Here is a 21,490-nt window from a genome sequence, read left to right on the forward strand (position 1 = left end):
CCAGGGCTTGAACCCATGTCCCCTGCATTGGCAAGCAGATTCTTAACCACTGCACCACCAGGGAAGTCCCAAGATTGCTATCCTTCAAAGACCTTACACACTGATGGCGGGTGAGGCTGGGAGAAAACAAGTACACAAATAATTTTATTACAAGATGGAATGTGAAAACTGCCTTAGGCCTCCCCAGGATGAAGGAAAGGATGAAAGAAAATCGAGGAAGGTTATATGAAAGAGCTAGTATATGTGCAGAACCTTGAAAGAGATGAATTAAAATTTTTTTAATTGTTTCTGATTATAAAATAATACATATATAGGTTATTAAAAATTTGAAAAATGGGAAAAATATAGAAAAGAAAATGATATACCAGTAAAATGATATACTCACCACCCAGAGATGACTGTTAGTATTTTCTTCCAGTTTTCCCTTTGTGTACATATATCTTTTAAAGAAAGTATATATACATTGAGTATATGCAATTTTGTATCTTTTTTGCTCCCAGTCAGCAATGTAGCATGAGCATTTTCTCATGGATCTAAGATTTTGATAGGTGAGGAAAAGTATTTAGGGCAGAAGGAATAATATATATTTGAATGGTATAGAAATGAGAAAACTCAGGGACTGTTCTGCGAATAATACTTAAACCCATTTTGTGGAATGAACATTGGCATGTGGTATCTGATTGAGTCACACGTTCTACCCTTAACTTCACTTGTTTTTCATATTTATGATCTCCACACATGAGTTAATTCATTGTCTTGGTGGGAACTTCTGAATACTAGCTCATGTATAATCCACATTTATCCTGCTGAATTCTTTCTCTTGGCTGCAACAGAAAACCTGGTGACAGTATGTGCATGTTTTCCATTGTTTTTCTTTAGATCAGTCCAAAGTGTTTGTGAAGGTTTTTACTGAAATTGACCGGATGCCCCAACTTCTTGCATACTACTACAAGTGTCACAAGGTGAGAAGCTGTGAGTGATTACCATTGTGGAATGCTTGTAGAACTGGGCTACAGAATCACAGTTTTGAATCCCAGTTTCCTACTCAAAGGTAAAAATATTTGCCTCCATGCCCTCTGGTCTTTTTCTTTTAATTAGCCAGTAGGGGGTGCTCTTGGTCCAGCCTGTGGATTCATTTGATTGCAAGTTGGAAAAAGTCATTAGTTTTCAGCCTCACTTGTATGTATAGCTAGATTTCCTTTACAGATTGAAGAGTTTTAATTTTTCCTATTTTTGTCTTTTAAGGGCGATTAGGTTTATTATGCCTTCAGCAAGCCTTAAGAATTTTATCTGTTTTCTAGGTTTGTTGAAATTAGGTTACTGAAAATCTTGACAGCTTCCTGGGCTAACTTAATTCCTTCAAGTCCAGTGCCCATCTGTCTTTTGAGCAGTAGTGTTAGGACATGAAGCTAAAACACATATTCACGCCCACCTCTGAGGTCTATTCAGAAGAATGGTAGCATGCTGAGTACATTGGCATGCTTTGGGGGCAAGAAAAAAGGGGAAAGGATCACTTGGAGGGCAACAGACTCAAGCTCTGGATGATGATCAGAGCAGGTGACTGTACATTTTTTTTTCCTGCCTCTTTTGACGGGAATGGTCGTCCGTGGGTGCCCGATTGCCTGGGAGAGTAGGCAGTGGCCAGTCGCTTGCCCTGGTAGGAGGGCAGGGCAGTTGCAGCAGGCAGCATGTCTTGGCGGACCCAGTAAGGCCTCCTTTGTTCTGCCTCTGCAGGTCCAGCTTTTAGCAGCCTGGCAGGAGCTGTGCCAGACTGACCTACCCCTGGACCGGCAGCTCACTGGACTCTATGACGCCTTGCTCGGCGCTTGGCACACGCAAATCCAGTGGGCTATGCAGGTAACAGCTCTTTTGGGTTCTAGCGAGAACAAAGCCCGTGGTGCCGAGGGAGAGGGTGATGGCCTTGGGAGCGGGCCGACTGCAGAGCACCCGGGCCACCCAGAGAGAGCACCGCTGGAAGAACCTCCCCATCTGCTGTCGTCACCAAAGGGGCAGGAAAATCTTTAGGTCTCTGTTCTAGCTCTTCTTATCACTCTTATCTATATCTTAAATAGAATCTAATGTGACAATGTTGCTTGTTGTTCAGCAGGGGAGCTCGCGGAATTCCTGGAGGCGGTTATCTTTTGATCTAAAAGCAGGAGGCCCTCAGTCAGGTGGTGCTTGAGTGAACAAGGCTGTTTTAATCTTAACTTTGGGTAAAATTTACCCGGCCTAAAGTTAGCTTCCCTTGTTCTCACAGTATGCTAAGAGGAACAGTATAATTATAAAGGCACCCTCTGACTTAGGGGAGAGGTGAGACAGAGAACTTCATTTCATTTCCTTTCAGGAACTTTCCATCATTTACTTTCCTAAAGTCTCTAGGCATTTTCAGCCTTGAAGGATATGAAACATTGATCCCTTGTCTTGATGCCAGGAGGTGCACTAGATCTTCTCTTTAGAAGAGGAAAAAGGCTGTCTTATGTCTGAGTAATGACTGACTGGGCCTGTTTATGGTGTGGCTTATGTTTTTTTCAGAATTAGCTGTGAATCGCCCTTCACATATTGGTCAGTAATTTGCTGGAATGAACTCCACTGTAGTTGGAGAGAATTCCTCGTATAGGGTCATGTCATTCAGGGTGGTTGAAGTGCTCTTCTCCATCCTCTTTTCTTTCTCCTTGAACCAACATCATTCGGACAAAAAACCCCCAAAAAACAAAAACACCCCAAAACCGGCGAACAAAACAAAAAACAACCTCCTGTAGAAGTTTCCCATTTTTTATGTAATCGTCAGTTTTCAGTGATCCTGTCCATCCGCACGCATTTCTGTGTCCTTGTCTCGTCTACTGCTTATATCATGAGGATAAAAACAGTTCATGCCTATAAGTACAGTTGCCCTTCAGCATCTTGGAAAAAGGATTTCGACTTCTCACACTTTTATTTGGGCCTCACCCCAAGTTTTGTAAGACGTAAGTTTATGCTAATTTCCACTTTTGTCCCATGGCCCATATTCTTTTCAGAATGTGAGCATGATAGGTGACTGTCATCTCCTGAAGCTCAGTAGAGTACAGAAGAAAACCAAAGGCACCAGGGTGAATGTGTCTCTAAAGATTTTTTTCCCCAGTATTTTATTTTATTTTTTATATTTTGGCCATGCCATGTAGCATGTGGGATCTTAGTTCCCCAACCAGGGATTGAACCCCGGCCCCCTGCAGTGGAAGTACGGAGTCTTAACCACTGGACCACCAGGGAAGTCCCTTTCCCCCAGTATTTTAATATGGAAAGTTTGCAACATGTAAAAAATTTGAAAGAATTGTACAGTGAACACCCATGTACCCACCTCCTGTGTTCTACAATGAACATTTTGCTATATTTGCTTTATCACAAATCTATCCATCTATCCGTGTGCATCTGTTCATTGACCCATCTTATTTTTTGATTCATTTCAAAGTAAGTTGCAAACATCATTCACTTCAGAACATACGTATTATTAACTAGAGTTCAGTATTTGTTTACTGGGATTTTTTTTTAGGTAAAATTATGAAATGCAATGATCTTAAATGTGCCATTTAATTAGTTTTGACAAATGCTGTTTAACCTAATCCCCTACCAAGATACGGAACATGACTATCACCCTAGAAAGTTCCCTTGTGTTCCTTCTCAGTCAGTCTTTGTACCAACATCCCTGAAGGCAACCGCTGTTCTGATTTTTCCCACCATAAATTAGTTTAGCCTGTTTTAGAATTTCATGTAAATGGAATCATATGGTGTATGTCCTTTTGGTGAGGCTTCTTCCATTCAGCATGTTTTTGGAGATTTATTCATGTTGCTGTATGTATCAGTAGCTTGTTCTTTTTTATTACTGAACACTGTTACATGGTATGAATATATAACAGTTTTGTTTATTGAGTCTTTTTAAAAAAATTTTATTTATTTAATTTATTTATTTTTGGCTGCATTGGGTCTTTGTTGCTGTGCGTGGGCTTTCTCTAGTTGCGGCGAGTGGGGGCTACTCTTTGTTGCGGTGCGTGGGCTTCTCATTGAGGTGGCTTCTCTTATTGTGGAGCACGGGCTGTAGGTGTGCGGGCTTCAGTAGTTGTGGCTCGTGGGCTCTAGAGTGCAGGCCCAGTAGTTGTGGCGCTCGGGCTTAGTTGCTCCGTGGCATGTGGGATCTTCCTGGACCAGGGCTCGAACCCGTGTCCCCTTCATTGGCAGGTGGATTCTTAACCACTGCGCCACCAGGGAAGCCCTATAGTTTACTCTTAACATTTAGGTCTGATTAATTTTGAGTTAATTTTTGTATATGGTTATCAGGTAAGGATCCAACTTTTTTTTGTTTTGTTTTGCATGTAGTATCCTGTTTTCTGAGCACCATTTGTTGAAAAGACTGTCCTTTTCCCATTGAATGATTTTGGCACTCATGTTGAAAATCATTTGACCATGTATGTGTGTTTATGGCCTCTCTATTCCATTGGGCTATATGTCTATCCTTATGCAAGTACCACACTGCTTTGACTATTATAGCTTTGTAGTAAGTTTTGAAATTAGGAAATGTGAGATAGCCAGTGATCCTCTTTTTCAATATTGTTTTTGCTATTTGGGGTTCCCTCAAATTCCATATGAATTTTAGGATGGGTTTCCTGTTTCTCCAGAAAACACCTTTGGGATTTTGATGGAGATTGCATTGAATATGTAGATGGCTTTGGGTAGTATTACCATGTTAACAATATTAAGTCTTCCAGTGCATGAACATGGGAAGTCTTTCCATTTTTTGTGTGTATTCTTTAATTTCTCTCAGCAGTGTTTTGTCGTTTTCAGTGTACAAGTCTTTTAGTTCCTTCGTTACATTTATTTCTAAATACTTTATTCTTTTTGATGCTATTGTAAATGGAATAATTTTCTTAATTTCCTTTTCAGATTGTTAGAATTACTAGTATAGAAATGCAAGTGATTTTAAAAAAAATTTATTTGGTTGCACTGGGTCTTTTAGTTGTGGCAGGCAGGCTCCTTAGTTGCGGCTCATGGGCTCCTTAGTTGTGGCATGCAAACTCTTAGTTGCGGCATACATGTGGGATCTAGTTCCCTGACCAGGGGTCAAAGCCAGGCCCTCTGCATTGGGAGCGCAGAGTCTTAACCACTGTGCCACCAGGGAAATCCCTGAATGTGAGTGATTTTTGCTTGTTGATTTTCCATCTTGCAACTTTGCTGAATTTGTTTATTACTGCTAACGGTTTTTTTTTTTCAATTTGTTAGGATTTTCTACATATAAGATTACATCATTTGTGAAAAGAGATAACGTTATTTTTTCCTTTCCAATATAGATGGCTTTTATTACTTTTTCTTGTCCAATTCTTCTGGCTAGAACTTCCAGTATTATGTTGAATAAAGTGGCAAAAGCAGGCACCTTTGTCTTGTTCCTGGTCTTAGGGGAAAAGCTTTCAGTGTTTCACCATTGAATATGATGTTAGCCATGGGTTTTTCTGATATGGCCTTTATCATGTTGAGGAGGTTCCTTTCTATTCCTAGTTTATTGAGTGTTTTTTTTTCCCAGTTATGAAAGGGTGTTGAATTTTGTCAGATGCTTTTTCTGTATTAATTGAGATTAATGAGCTTTTTCCCCCTTCATTCTGTTAATGTCGTATATTACATTGACTAATTTCATATGTTGAACCATTCATTCTGGAGATCACTCTCAGTCATGGTGTATAATCCTTTTAATATGCTGCTAAATTCAGTTTACTAGTATTTTGTTGAGTATTTTTGTATGTGTATTTATAAGAGATATTGGTCTATAATTTTCTTTTCTTTTAGTATTTGTCTGGCTTTGGCATCAGGTTAATGATGCCCTCATAGAATGAATTAGGAAGTGTTGTATATTAGTTTGCTAGGGCTTCCATAACAAAGTACCATGGACTAGGTGGTTTAAAGAATAGAAATTTGTTCTGGAGGCTAGAAGCCCAAGGTCAAGGTGTTGGCCGTGATAGAAATTTGTTGTGGAGGCTAGGAAGCCCAAGGTCAAGGTGTTGGCCGTGATAGAAATTTGTTGTGGAGGCTAGAAGCCCAAGGTCAAGGTGTTGGCCGGGTTGATTTCTTCTGAGGCTTCTTTCCTTGGCTTGCAGATGGCAGTCTTTTCCCTGTGTCTTTCCTTCATATGTGCCTGTGTCCTAATCTCCTCCTGTATAAGGACACTGGTCAGATAGGATTAGGGCCCACCCAGATGACCTCATTTTATCTTAATTGCCTCTTTAAAGGTCTTACGTCCAAATATAGTCACATTCTGAGGTACTGGGGGATTTGGACTTCAATATATGAATTTTGGGGAGACACAATTCAGAATATAACATGCTCCCTCCTCTTCAATTTTTTGGGAAGAGTTTGAGGAGGATTGGTATTAATTCTTTTAATGTTTGGTAGAATTTACGAGTGAAGCCATCTGGTTCTTGTTTTTTCTTTATTGGGAGGTTTTTGATTACTGATTCAGTCTCCTTTCTAGTTATAGGTCTATTCAGATTTTCTGAAGTCACTTTTTGTAAATAATATTTGTAGGAATTTTTTGTCCATTTCATCTAGGCTATCCAGTTTGTTAGTATACAACTGTTCATAATATTCTCTTATAATCCCTTTTATTTCTATAAAATTGTTAGTAAATGTCCCAACCTTCATACCTGATCTTAGTAATTTGAATCTAATATCTTTTTTTTTTTGGTCAGTCTAGGTAAAAGGTTTGCCATTTTGTTAATCTTTTAAAAGAACTAACTTCTGATTTTGTTGATTTTCTTTTCTCGATTTCATTTACCTCTGCTCTAATCTTTATTATATCCTTTCTTCTACTAGCTTTGGGTTTAGTTTCTTCTTTTTCTAGTTCCTTAATGTGTACAGTTAGGTTATTGATTTGAGATATTTCTGCTTTTTTAATGTACGCATTTACAGCTATAAATTTTCCCCTTTGCACTGCTTTTGCTGTATCCATAAGTTTTGGTTTCCATTTTCCTTCATTTCAAGGTATTTTCTAATAAAAATGTGAATTGATTGATTTTATAATTTTTAAACTTACACTTTTTTTGGCCTTAGTGTTGCATAAGAACAGTCTTACATCTTGTTTCACATTTGACTAAGTGAATCTGTACTTAAAACAGGGGTCCCCAACCCCAGGGTCCACGGCCTGTTAGAAACCGGGCCGCACAGCAGGAGGTGAGCGGAGGGCGGGGCCAGCGATAGACAGAAAGTAGCCAATTGTCCTGGACAGGATGCAAGTCTTGCTGGTTTACTTGGCTTTCTAAGCGTGTTCACATGGGTGCTGAGAAAAGCTTGGGGCTCTTGACTAGACCGCTTTCCGGCTTGGAAGGATTCCTTTGAGCAGTCCAGGAGTCTGCTTCTTTAGAAGGTCTGCTCCAGTGTGCTAACACACATACCTCTCTCCCCCTGCAGGTTTTCAGGAACCCCCACGAGGTGGTGACTGTGCTGCTCATTCAGACCCTGGGGGCCCTGGTGCCCTCTCTGCCCATCTGCCTCAGTGCCAGTGTGGAGAGGGCAGGGCCCGAGCTGGAGCTCGTCAAGCTGCTGGAGCTCTACGACGCCACCGCCCACTTTGCCAAGGGATTGGAGATGGCCCTGCTCCCCCATGCAGGTAAACATCCTTCCTCCCAGCTCGCTGGCTTGTTTTTACTCGCTCTTTTTGAAGCTTCTGGGGCCTGGGTTTGTTTGCCTTTTCTGGTGACTGATTTTACAGAAATGGAAGGGATCAGTGTTTTCCTTCTCAACAGCTATGAAAACCTTTTCCATGAAAACATTGCCATTATGGAAATAATTGTTGCTTAATATATTGTTGCCTAGCTGCAGTGCTGCCTAGGTGCTTTACACACTCTGGGGAAGTGATAGACACGTCTGCAGGGGCTTAGAATGTAAGAGGCAGGTAGGCATTAGTGGCAACGTGTTGGCAGTGAGTTACACTGGGAGGGTAGTGTCCTCTTCCTTTCAAGGCATCACAGAACCTTGGGTAAGTCAACCTAAAAAGTAAGTTTAAGAGAACAAATGGATTAGAGGAGCTTTTTGATAGGACAACAGCAAGTTTTTAAGGGCAGGGGTGCTGCATTAGGACTGAGGGTGGCTATAGGGAAAATGGGCTTTCCCCAGCTGCCATCTGAGAGCAAAGCACTCCTTGGCATTTGGGCAAACAATGCCTGGTGTGTTGCATGTCCCCAGCTGTTTCCCATCTAGGTTAAAAGCATCATAAACTTTTCAATCATACAGACTTCATCACGAATGCTACCGTCAAATCAGGAAATCGCTTCAGGAAGGCCTGCTTCTGCCGTTTGGCTGCTGTGTGTCACTGACTTGGTTTATTTAATAGTTATTCTCTTTAATTACCTTTGTGTGTAATTACCTCGTACATTCCTGGGAGTGTGTTTATTGTTCGAGTTCCTGATGACTCATCGGTGTTTTTGGCACACTCACTGCTCAGGCCCTGGTTGTGGGAGAGGCATGGTGGATGTGGCTTCCAAGGGACTTGGATGCTGTGGTCCTAGTGGCTGAAGAGTATGGAGGCTGAGCGTCCTGTGGAGCAGAGTGGAATGAAGGCAGGGCAAGGAGCAGGTTGCTTTTCTCCCACTGGTGATGGACATTATTGAAGAAGAGAGAACCACCCTCTGAAGAATCAGATACAGAAAATGCTTTGTTAGTCAGCCATGGAAGTTTAGATTTTTAATGATTCCTACTGAGGTTTTCAAAAAAGTATATGTATTCTTTAATTTAAAAATACTTTGGAAACACACACACAAATAAAAATGAAAGAGTAAAAATGATCCATAATCTCATGACTCAGAGAAGGCCATGGGAACATTTTATTTGCTCCCAGTAATTCAAATATAATTATACATTTTAATAAATAAATATAAAATATATGCATATATAAATATATATGCAAATACATATTTAAAAATATTAGATTTTTAAAAAAATTTTATTTATTTATTTTTGGCCGCATTGGGTCTTCATTGCTGCTCACGGGCTTTCTCTAGTTGTGGCTAGCGGGGGCTACCCGTCGTTGCAGTGCGTGAGCTTCTCATTGCGGTGGCTTCTCTTGTTGCATAGCACGGGCTCTAGGCATGCGAGCTTCAGTAGTTGTGGCTCGCGGGCTCTAGAGCTCAGGTTCAGTAGTTGTGGAGCGTGGGCTTAGTTGTTCTGCGGCATGTGGGATCTTCCTGGACCAGGGATTGAACCTGTGTTCCCTGCATTGGCAGGCAGATTCTTAACCACTGTGCCACTGGGGAAGTCCCAAAATATTAGTTTATATGATCTTATATTCTCTTTTTTGCTCAAATTAATATAATGAGCATTTTTTATGTCATTAAATATTTTCCTAAGACATGGTTTTTAATGACTACTTGATAACTATGGCCTACTTTAATTTTTAAATCTGCTATTATAAATAAAACTATTATTAACAATCTTACATATTAATTTTGGAGCCCAACTCTGATTATTCCTTGGGATAAGTTTGAAAATTACAATTGCTAATAAATGAAAAATTTAAAGATGTTTGTCACATTTTGCTCTTTAGAAAGTTCCTGCCTGTTTTCATGTCCATCAGTAGTAAATGAGGCTGCTCATTCCCACATGCCCTCACCAGCTCTAGGCTCTATCTTTTTTTTCCCTTGCCAGGTTCTTAGACAGTTAATGATATATTATTTTAATTTTCATGTCTTTGATTACTAGCCCGTTTGAAAATTATATTATAAAAAGTTATATTTTTCTTTTGAATTGCTTATTCTTTTGCTTCTTTTTCTGTTTGAGGGTTTAATCTATTTCTGGTTAATTTATAAGAGCAATTTATTTAAAGCAATATATTATTAAATATGTTATAAAAAGCAACAAAGTATTGTTATAAAAATTCATGATATAGCTATCTGTAACACAAAATGAAAGTCTCCTATAATCCCACTTGCTAGAAATAACCACTGTTAAAAATTTGGTGTATATTCCCTAAATATCCTTATATAGTAAGGATTTTTTTTCTCATTATCAAGTATGTTGTAGATATATTTTCTAACTTTCTAGTTTGCCTTTAACACTTTTCCATTTTAATAATTAATAAGGTACATAGTATAATTCAAAATATGTAAAAGGTTATGCAGTAGAAAGTCAAAAAGTTAAATAATTTGTTGACTTTATAGTTAACAAGCAATATGTATTCAGTATAGAAAAAACCAGAAAATACAAGGAAGGAAAAAGATCATGCTCAACCAACTGTCCAGAAACAGTATTTTGGATTATATACACATGCAAATTTTGTATATGAGTGTATGTGTACTTAAATGTTTTTAATAGAATATTTTATTATCATTATCACCCCCCCCCCCATTTTATATTGATTCAATATTGTCATCCAAAACACAAATTTTCCCGGTTCCACAAAAGTCTTTATAGCTGTTTCCCTACCTCCCATTAAAATCCAGTCAGCGTACATGCATTGTCTTTGGTTGTCCTGTCTCTTTAATCTCTTTTAATCTAAAACAGTCATCTCATCTTTTGTCTTTCATGACATTGACGTCTTTGAAGAATGCAGGGTAGTTTTCCTGTAGAATGTCCCATATTCTGTAATTATCTAATTGTTTCCTTCTGATTAGATTTAGATTAAACATTTTTAGTAAGAATACTACATTGATGAGGATGTGTACTTCCTATGGCATCACATCAGGAGACACATAATGTCCAATTATTGGTGATGGGTTGGATTAATCACTTGGTAGTTGTACCTGCCAGATCACTACATTGTAAAGTTACCTTGTCCTCTTTGTAATTAATAAGTATCTGTGGTGTGATATTTTGAGCCCATAGGAATATACTGTTCCTTAAGAAATATTTACCTAGTGACTTTAGCATCCATTGGTAATCCTTGTCTGAATAAACTTTTACATTGCTGATTATAAAATGGTAATATTCTAATTATCTCATTCCTTTTACATGTATTAGCTGGCATTCTTTTTTTTTTAATATATTTATTTATTTATGTATTTATTTTTGGCTACGTTGGGTCTTCGTTGCTGTGCACAGGCTTTTTCTAGTTGCGGTGAGCGGAGGCTACTCTTTGCTGTGGTGCATGGACTTCTCGTTGCGGTGGCTTCTCTTGTTGCGGAGCACAGGCTCTAGGCGCGCGGGCTTCAGTAGTTGTGGCATGCGGGCTCAGTAGTTGTGGTGCATGGGCTTAGTTGCTCCACTGCATGTGGGATCTTCCCAGACCAGGGCTCGAACCTGTGTCCCCTACATTGGCAGGCAGATTCTTAACCACTGGGCTACCAGAGAAGTCCCTTGGCGGCATACTTTTGTGAAGAGGAGATTTTTCTTTCTCTTTAATATCACTATGAACTCATTGGATTCTTTTTTTATTCATTGTATTATGATCCATTATTTTCATTATTCATTTTGATGCTCAAATTATTTCAAATTTGCTCAGTGGTTGCCCCTTCAGGCTGGCTCCTGTATCATTTTGACACGTCCCTATCAGCCTTTGAGTGCTTTATTGTTTTTTGGCACAAACTGTTCCAGGAACACTTTGTACTTTCTCTGCCGCAGACCTGGAATCAGCCATTTTCTCGAGGAGCTTGGTTTCTTCGAATGGGAAATGGTGTTTAGAAACCAAGATCTGGCACCAGGGGTGCTTACTGTTGCTGGGCTATTATTACTTCCTATGCCCTTTGTGGACAGAGCCAGGAAATACATAGTTTTTAAAATTACCAGTTTATACTGGTACTTCCAAATCAAATCCAACACCAATAGATTTTTACCTCTTGCTGTTCTCAGTTGCATCTCTTTTCTCCTACAGTGAAAATTGTGGTTCCCATCAGCAGTGTGTGAGTGTGTGTGTGTGTGTGTGTGTGTGTGTGTGTGTGTGTGCGCATGTGGTGTGTGTGTGTGTTATATACACATACAGTTATTTTTCATGACCTTATTATGGATAGGTCAAAATGTATTTCATTTATTTATTCAACTACAAATGGACTAGTTCTAGAGTGCTTGATGCTGAGGATGCTATGCTCAGCAAAACCAGACACAGTCCCTGCTCTCATACAAGGTATATTCCAGTGGGAAGTAACCAAATAATCACACTAATGAGTGTATAAGTACAAAGTGAGATGAGTACTTTGAAGAATAGCAAAATGGTTCTAGGAGAAAAGCAAAATGGTTTTAAGCAAATAAAGGTGATTGAGACTAGCAGACTTGAACTTAGGGAGTACTGAAGGAAGAATAGAAGTTAACCAGATGAAGAGGGGTAGGGAAGAACAAGGTCGTTTCAGACAGAAGTAGTAGCAGGTGGCCAGAGGGGAGCTTTTGAGGAGCTGAGAGAAGGCTAGAGGCTAGGGGAATTGTGAAGGAGGCTGAGTCTATGGAAGTAAAAATAAAAGTAGCTGGCCTTTATTGAGTGCTTACACATGCTAGACACATACTATTTTACATAATCTCCAGTTAAGCCTTATAAAATTGATGCCATTATTAATCTCTTTTTATAGTTGAGGAAACAGACACTGAAAAGTTAAGTCATGTGTACACAGTCACCTAACTAGGAAGCAGTAGAGCTTCAATAGAAGAGCCTTCACCCTTAACCACCACCCTCTTTCACCTCCTGAGGTCAAACGATGCAGAACCTTGTAGGCTATGGAAGAGATTTTGGATTCCAGCTGAAGAGATAATTCCTAGAAGTTGAATTGCTGTGCCATAGAATATGCACATTAAAATTTTTATGGGGCTTCGCTGGTGGCGCAGTGGGTGAGAATCTGCCTGCCAATGCAGGGGACGCGGGTTCGAGCCCTGGTCTGGGAGGATCCCACATGCCGCGGAGCAACTAGGCCCGTGAGCCACAACTACTGAGCCTGCGCATCTGGAGCCTGTGCTCCGCCACAAGAGAGGCCGCGACAGTGAGAGGCCGGCGCACCGCGATGAAGAGTGGCCCCCGCTTGCCGCAACTAGAGAAAGCCCTCGCACAGAAATGAAGACCCAACACAGGCAAAAATAATAAATAAATAAATCAATAAAGTAGCTATTAAAAATAAATAAATAAATAAAACTGGAAAGAAAAATAGACATTTAAAAAAAAAATTTTTATGTAGTTGAATATAGGAATTTTTGGAATGCCTAGTGTATGGGCTCCAGCTGGAAAATGTTCTTTCTGCAGAGCCTTTTCTCTGTGGCAGTTCTTGAACTTGACCCTGAGGAGGGTTATCATTTGAAGAGGTTCTTGACTATGACGGGTTGTAGGATTAAGGGGATCGGTATCTTTAATAGCGCCTTAGGCACATAATACACAAAGCTCAAATTTATCAAAAGATTTACTGACATGATTGCTTCAGCTTCCATGAATGGTAAAAGCAGATGAACAGAAAGTAGTCACCCCTAAGATGAAATAGGAAAAGTTCCAGTGGAGGTCCTTTCACCTGTTGTTTTTCAGCAATTGATTTCCAATTCTTTGTTCATTATTGCATTTAATTTCGGATTCCCTGAAGATGAGCAAAACCTGGTGAAAGTCGTGGAGCTGGTGGATGCTGTGTATGGTCCGTACAGACCCTACCAGCTGAAGTACGGTGACATGGAAGAGAAGAACCTCCTCATCCAGATCAGTGCGGTGCCTCTGGTAATGGCATAATACTGGCAGTGGCCATTCAGGAATCATTCTGTTTGCCAGGCTCCTAGGGTTGGGAGTGGGTGGGATGCGTCGGAGAAGGTGTGAGGTGGCATTAGGAATGCAAAGAGTGGGAACTGGTGTGCAAACACTGGGCTCTAAGTGCTTCCTGGGCTCTTGTAATCCAAATGTAAAATGAGACCACAGATATGCTACCAGGTTTTTATTTAAAATCCTCTAGCAAAACTTAGAGGCTTAAGTATTCTTGAGAGTAAGTTGATTATCCCCCTGATTCAGTCATTATCACACAGTCTTTTGTTTAAGGCAGCATATGCAAATGGACACAGGAGCTGAGTATTCATGGACAGTACTCTAGGGCCAGGTTCACCAGGTGGGCACCAGAGGGGAATTTCCATTGTAAATGTTAAGGTTGCCTAGCATGATGTGAGTTGACATTTAAGAATAGATCTTACAGTAGTTAAAATCTGCCGCCTCCCGCCACTTTTCCGTTTTCTAAGGATGTACCTAGAAAGTCTGTTCCGCTCAGTTATGTTCTTGCCCCTGAAGGAAGCATTTTCCTTTCACTGCATTCTTTTGGAGCGTGTGATATGGAGAATTCAAATCCTAGCTTGAGAGCCAGAGGGAGAGATGCCATCTTAAATCACAGAAAAAGAGGAAAGAGATGAAAAATATAAAGATGAATATAAGGATTTGATCATGCTTTTTAGCCAGGAGTTTATATCTGTGATCTCACTGACCACTTAGACTGTTCTTCCCTAGGTCAGGCTCTTAAAGAGCTGTCACAGTTTGGAACTGCATTTCTGTTGTACCTATTAAGTGATTTTACCATGAATGAGGAGGTTTGGAGCTCTCCCCATCTTAATGTTGTCTATTCATTTGTTCTTCAGTCTGAGGCAGCTTTTTTTGTCTCTGTTTGCTGACCAGGAACGTGGGGAAGTCATTGACTGCGTGCAGGAGCTGAGCCACTCTGTGAACAAGCTCTTTGGCCTTGCTTCTGCAGCCATTGACAGATGCGTCAAATTTACCAACGGCCTGGGGACCTGTGGCCTGCTGACAGCCCTGAAATCCCTCTTTGCCAAGTAAGGCTGGGGGAGTGGGGTCAGGGCCAGCCTCACTGGAGAATGATGTCTCTCCCAATTAAAAATGTGTGTGTCCTGTATTCCTGCCATGAACCTGGGAGAGGCACTTGCACCTGAGCCCAAGGGGGTTTTCTTAAGGATGTTAAGAACACTGTGGCACGTTTGTAATGGTGGAGCATTTGAAGCAACCTGAATGTCCATCAGTTTGGAAATGGCCAAATAAGATACGGTATATTCAAATGAGGGAAGTTCCCTATGTGGCAGTTAAGGTGTTAATTAGATCTACACATAACAACATGGATAGATCTCAAAACATACTGCTGAGTGAATAAAAGGTTGCAAAATACTATATAGAGTCTCATACAGTGTGTGAAAAGAATATACAAAAAATAGAGTATATTTTCTGTAGCAGGGTTCGGCAAATTTTTTCTGCCAAGGGCCGGATGGTACGTATTTTAGGCTTTGAGGGCCTTACAGTCAACAGAGACTTTTGTAGTGCATCGCCCTAGTAGTAGAAAAGCAGCCAGAGACAACACATACATGAGTGGATGTGGCTGTGTTCCATTAAAACTTTATTTACAGAAAACCAGGAGTGCCAATTCCTGTTCTAGATCTTTTTTTGTCACTTTAAAATGCATTATAGGGCTTCCCTGGTGGCGCAGTGGTTGAGAATCTGCCTGCTAATGCAGGGGACATGGGTTTGAGCCCTGGTCTGGGAAGATCCCACATGCCACGGAGCAACTAGGCCTGTGAGCCACAACTACTGAGCCTGCGCGTCTGGAGCCTGTGCTCCGCAACAAGAGAGGCCGCGATAGTGAAGAGGCCCGCGCACCGCAATGAAGAGTGGCCCCCGCTTGCCGCAACTATAGAAAGCCCTTGCACAGAAACGAAGACCCAACACAGCCAAAAATAAAAAAATAAATAAATAAATAAATAAAAGATTACTATTTTAAAAAAAAATGCATTATATATTCCTATAGCATAGAGGTCAGCAAACTCTAGCTCATGAGCCAAGTCTATTTTTGTAAAAGTTTTTGTAAAAGCTATATTGGAACACCACCATGCCCGTTCACTTACCTATGGCCTGTAAATCCTCACTATAAAGTTAGAGTTGAGTAGTTAGGACAGAGACCTTGTGACCCTCAAAGCCTAAAATACCTGGACCTTAACAGAAAAAGTTTGCTGAGCCCTGATGTGGAAGGTTAGGCAAGAAACTCAAAACACTGGTTGTCTTTGCGGAGATGGGGAGGGACTAAGGTGGTGGTCTTAGGGGATTTAGCTTTATTTGTTATTTTCTGATTTTTTTAAAAATTAAAGATATAAATTAATTTATATTTAAAATGTAATTACAAATATAAAATAAAAAATATATAAAATCATGCTAAGTGAAAGAAGTCAGTTACAAAAGACCACATGTTATATGCTTCCATCTATATGAAATGTCCAGAACAGGCAAATCTGTAGAGACAGAAAATAGATGAGTGGCTGCCTAGGGCTGGGGAGAGGGGAGTATTTGGAGGAGATGAGGGATGACTGCTAAAAGTTATGGGGTTTCTTTTCGGGATGATGAAAATTGTTCTAAAGTTGATTGTGGTGATGGTTGCACAACTGTTTTCTGTGACTACCCTAAAAACCTTTGAATTGTGTGGTATGTGAATTAAATCACAATAGAGCTGTTAAAAGAAAGAAAGAAGGGGAAACAAAAATTAAGTTTACTTAGAAAAAAGAAAAAGAAATCAATATAAGGCTGGATTCTCTGACCTGTGTAATTGAGATGTAAGGGCCCTCAGGAGGTTAGATGCTTTAGTCTCTAGCTTATAGACAAATACATTCTTAGGCTCTCCAAGAAATCTTGTTCTAGAATGAAGTTGCCACGAGTCTCGAGAAATTCCTCATATTGAACCGAATGCTCTTTTGCTGCCGTAAGTTGAGGGAGCTCTTGTCATTCCAGAAATACTGACCATGCCCCTGTGAGCTCTAAGGGTCCTTGGACCCAGTACTGTTGGTCACTGCCATGGGCGGTCTGCACCTTCCAGGGTGGCTCACGGGAAGGCACTGAGGGCTGCGAGATCACGTCCCCTGCGTGAGACAGGGGGAGCCAGGTGAGCCCAGACGTGTCCCCCAGGAAGAGAAACATCAGCAACAAGTTTAATCAAATAAAATGTATCTCTTCCTCTCTCTGCCACCAGCTGGGATCTTGTGGACAAAATAATTTTTGGGGGGATCTAAAAATTTTATTATAAAATTAAAAAAGTAATGCTTCTAGAAATACATATATATTTAAATATGAAAAGGTGTAAAAAGGTGAAAGTCTTCCTTCTTTCCTGCGCATCCTTAGGCAGTCCTCAGGAGTCACAAGTTTTAAACATTTTGCTTTGAGTCTTCTCATTCTTCTCTCCAGACTTTAAAGAAGATTTTTTTGTTTATCACCTTTAACTATGATGTCTTGACGCAACTCTGAAAGGTGAGGAACTGAGCCTGCTTGAGGCTGGGGCTGTCTCTTATCCCCTCTCCTCCCAGCTCTTGTTGGCGATATTTTCACTTTTAGTTCTTCTGTTGGTTACTTCAGTTACTTCATTTTAAAAAGTAATACAAATCCATATTAAAAATTCGAACTGTACAAAAAGGGACATATGATGAAACCAGGTCACCTGCTCTAGAAGGGAAGGTTTTGAAGCTACCGAGACAGCTGATGTTTATAAAATTAGCCAGGGAAATGAGGATGATGCCAACTTGCCCAGGGTTCAAGTGGGACCTTGTTCAGGAGCGGGGAGGGTTTGGGGATGGTGGTCAGGTAGGCAGGCGTAGGGAGGATGGAGGACGCAGGCAGAGCAGGAGGAGATTGGCCTAACTTGGACTCTGCTGAAGCTGCAGAATATGGCTGCTGATGGGGTGTTGCAGGGTGAGGGGTGTTACAGCTATGACGGGAGCCTGGGCCCCGGAGTTGTAGCCACCTGGGCTCAGATCCTGTCTCGGGCCCTTACTAGCTGGGACCTTGGGTGGGTTAGTGTGCCTTTCTGAGTCTTGGTATCTTTTATTTGGGTAAACTGATGGTGATAATCTCTCCTTTCCATGGTGGTTGTGAATATTGAGTGAAAGCATACAATTAAAGCACCTAATGCAGCAGCTCTTACATGGTAGAGACACTTGGAAACGTGTATTGTGAGAGAATCAGAAGGTTTTGGTACAAATGCCATAAAAATGTGATGTGATACACACATCACGTGTGAGCCCCGCTGTGGCTAAACAGTCACCCCCCTACCTCGCCCTGGCCCCGCCTCAGTGCTCGGCGGCTGCGCACTGTTCCGGGGACCCTGTCGGGAGGTTCTGTGCAGCTCATGCCTTGTTGGACGGGATGTTCTTCTTGTTTAACGTCCTTCAGCTAAAGCACAATTAAAACGTTCTTCAACAGCTCCCTGTCGGTGTGTCCTGAGGGCCCTCCCCCTCCCCCAAGGAAAGCTGTCACCTCTCTGGGTGCAAAGGGAAGGTGCTGTCCGTGGCATTCTGGTTTCGTAGCTTCTCAGCCCTGTGTGAAGGGAGCAGTGGCGGCGTCTGTCCTCAGTGGAGTGGTCTGCGGCAGTTCCTTCCACTTGCTTCTCTGAATGGCCTTTCTCTCCACCACACGCGCCTACTCTTCAGGGCCGTGCCCTGCGTCAGCACAGTCCACTGTCCTCACTAGAGCTCATGGCCTGGGAAGGAGAGAGGCGAGACTTCCTGTGATGTATGCAGGTGTCGTGGGTTTTAGGGAGCCTGCTGGCTTCCAGAGCACATGACCATCCACCCCCGTCCTCCTTACCACACCCTCCCAAGGACTTACGTGTTCATGTTCCAAGAACTATACAGCTGGCCCTCTGTATCCAACGTTCCTTGTCTGCGGGTTCAACCAACTGTGGATCAAAAATATTCAGAAGAAAAATTTCCAGAAAGTACCAAAAAGCAAAACGTGAATTTGCTGCATGCTGGCAACTCTTTATGTAGCAATTACATTGTATTTACAATTATTTACATAACATTTATGTTGTATTAGGTATTATAAGTAATCTAGAGATGATTTAAAGTATATGGGAAAATGTGCCTAGGTTCTATGCAAATACCATGCCATTTTATATAAAAAACTTGAGCATCCATGGATTTTGGTATCTTTGGGGGGGGAGGGGGGCAATCCTGAAATCAGTCCCTCATGGCTACCCAGGGAGTACAAAACATAAAAACGATACCACTGCACATCAGCTTTCATTTTATACTTTTCAGGGAGCTTTTGTGTCTACTATTTCATTCATTTCATTTTATTTTATCATCATGACAACTCTGCGGGGCAGTACAGAAGTCATCATTAAGTCCATTTTAAAGATGAGGAAACTGAGGCCCAAAGACACCTAGGTACTTGCAGTGCAGGTCTGTCATTGACTCAGGACCTATTTCTGGATGTCTCCTTTATGTCCAGGTCTGTGTTAATTCCTGGGGATACAATTATGACCTACAAATGGATAGTCCCTATTCTCCCAGAGCTTCTAGTCTGGTGACAGCAATAAACATTAAACACATACATTAAATAAGCTATTTAATTATACTTGTGTTAAGTGCTATGAAGGAAAGTATGTGGTATAGGTGGGAGCAGACAGCAGTCTGTGAGGGAGGGTTTTCAGTTTTGAATCCAGTTTCATGCTCCTGTACCATTAAAGTCGGACTCTTGCCTGCCATGGAGCTTAGCTGTTTAATCTAAATTCAAGGATTTGAATGCTACAGAAGTACCCTGGATATCAGTGAACTGCCTTATGGTATCCTAGGTGACAGTTGGGTATTATAGTGGGACCATGACGTTTTAAAACAGTTCTTTGAATCAGCTTCCAAAGCAATGCCCCTGTTAGGATGAGGGAGTAATTAACCAGCATCATCTCTCACCTGGTTGGTCACAGAGTCTTGGTCTTAGTGGCCATCCCCTTCCCCCCTCATCTTGAGCATCTCTTAAAGCCGCTCTGCCAGGTGAGAAAGACAGTCTTGCCACATAGAGGAGACCTTTTTGTGGTCAGAGCTTTATAAGCAGTGACAACCCTTGGTAGGATAGCCTCTGAAGGTGCTCTCAAGGTCATTAGCAGTTTGTCCAAAGCTGTATAATTCCAGGTGTCTCTAGGTCTGAGGAGTTTATGATGATACCGCTGTCATTTTTTTCTTTCCCCATAGGTATGTGTCTGATTTCACCAGTACTCTCCACTCAATACGAAAGAAGTATAGGCTGGATGATATTCCTCTCAACTCCCTTTTTCAAGAAGATTGGGCGGCTTTTCAGAATTCCATTAGGTAAAGTGGGGGTAAACATGCATAATATAGTATATAAAAATGATAAATGTGTGCTTTTTTCTCTTTCACTGCCCCCCCCCACTTTTTTTAAAGCAAATACTCTAGACTCTGAAAACAAGCCAATAAACAAAGAAAACAGGCCAAACCAAACAAACACCAAAAAGACCCCTCTTGTTCTTAAAATATTTTAAAAAGTTCTTTATGAACTCATCTCCTTTGGTGACTTAAGTTTTTTTATGTTTGGTTTGAGATTTTTTTTTTTCCCCTTAGCCTATAGTTTCTGCAAACGTAAAATAAGTTAGAGCTTTTATTTTAGAAAATGCACAGCTGATTGGATCCTGTTTCTGGATCTGTGCCACAGTACTAAATGGTAAGTCAATGCTATTTGGCCTGCAAAGAGCCGTGTAAGAAAGAGTTCCGTGAAAGGCCTTGAGGTAACCCTCCCAAGTCGTTGACAGACAGATTCTGGCGTAGCCTGTGTGACCTGTGGGCCACTAGGTAGACACCCTGTTGCCCTAAGCCCTGAGGTCTGGTGGGAGTGTGATTGGCAGTGGCCTGAGGAGTTTGGCCCTTGATGTGTCCAGCCTGAAGGAATACCCTGGCAGTCCAGTGGTTAGGACTCCGCGCTTCCACTGCAGGGGGCACGGGTTCGATCCCTGGGCGGGGAACTAAGATTCTGCATGCTGCACGGTGCGACCCAAAAAAAAAAAAAAAAAAAAGACGGAAGCTCTGGAAGCACTGGGCCTGCATCGTCCCAAGGCTATGACCTGAAGCCTCGGTTGACTAGGTGTATGTTCTCTGTTGTGCTGTGGTTCTCCCACTCCTGTGAGGTCTAACAACTGTACTATCAGCCTGAGATAAAAAGCGATCTAGAAATTTCTTTTCCTTACAACCATTCTTTGCAGACATACGTTCTGAAAAGGCAAGCTGCTCTCCCCCCACTTACATTTCTTGCCTGACCCCCGGCCTAGGTGGTATGTGCAGAGTGCCCATGGCACATGTGGGTCTCAGTGCAGATCCAGACCCTCCAAAAGCTGTCTTTAATCAGGGTAAACCCAGGGCCTCCCAGGACCATTTGGAGTGTCTCCTCATGGGCTCTGATCTGAACTTTTGTTTTTGATGAAATTTAATGTTCTAGATGCTAATATCCCTTATCAGCTGTGGCAGCTTGGTACACCAGAAAATATGTGCAAGGTTGTTCTCTTGTAACTGATGTGAGTGGAATATTTCACTTTCTCATAAACCTTTCTTATGATGGAATGCCTAGATATCCTGGTGATGATAGACACTTTTAGAGAAAGTTAAAAGTTAACTAGACCTAAGATGTTTTTAATCCTTGGATTTGTCCTGACATTATAGTTTGGTGTTGAAGGACTCAGTAGCTGGAGTTCGAGGCCTAGCATAAAATTACTTGAAAATTAAAGGATTATTAAATACAGAAATGATCATTCAGGCTTATCTCTGAGAAACAAATGGATTAATCTTC

At 41.3% G+C, this 21,490-nt stretch overlaps 1 protein-coding gene across 2 annotated transcripts in view; it reads left to right on the forward strand.

The window, feature by feature from the left end:
- COG7 (component of oligomeric golgi complex 7) overlaps window positions 1-21,490 on the forward strand; it is a 77,875-nt gene that overhangs the window by 18,369 nt on the left and 38,016 nt on the right. For both annotated transcript variants that reach the window (XM_057529799.1, XM_057529798.1), the window contains exons 5-10: window positions 880-962; window positions 1,735-1,857; window positions 7,423-7,621; window positions 13,491-13,618; window positions 14,552-14,706; window positions 19,888-20,004. In XM_057529799.1, the coding sequence (XP_057385782.1) occupies window positions 880-962; window positions 1,735-1,857; window positions 7,423-7,621; window positions 13,491-13,618; window positions 14,552-14,706; window positions 19,888-20,004 (805 nt within the window). The remainder of the gene's footprint in view (window positions 1-879; window positions 963-1,734; window positions 1,858-7,422; window positions 7,622-13,490; window positions 13,619-14,551; window positions 14,707-19,887; window positions 20,005-21,490) is intronic.

The sequence above is a fragment of the Balaenoptera acutorostrata genome, chromosome 15, assembly GCF_949987535.1.
Source record: "Balaenoptera acutorostrata chromosome 15, mBalAcu1.1, whole genome shotgun sequence".
In the NCBI taxonomy this organism is placed as follows: domain Eukaryota; kingdom Metazoa; phylum Chordata; class Mammalia; order Artiodactyla; family Balaenopteridae; genus Balaenoptera; species Balaenoptera acutorostrata.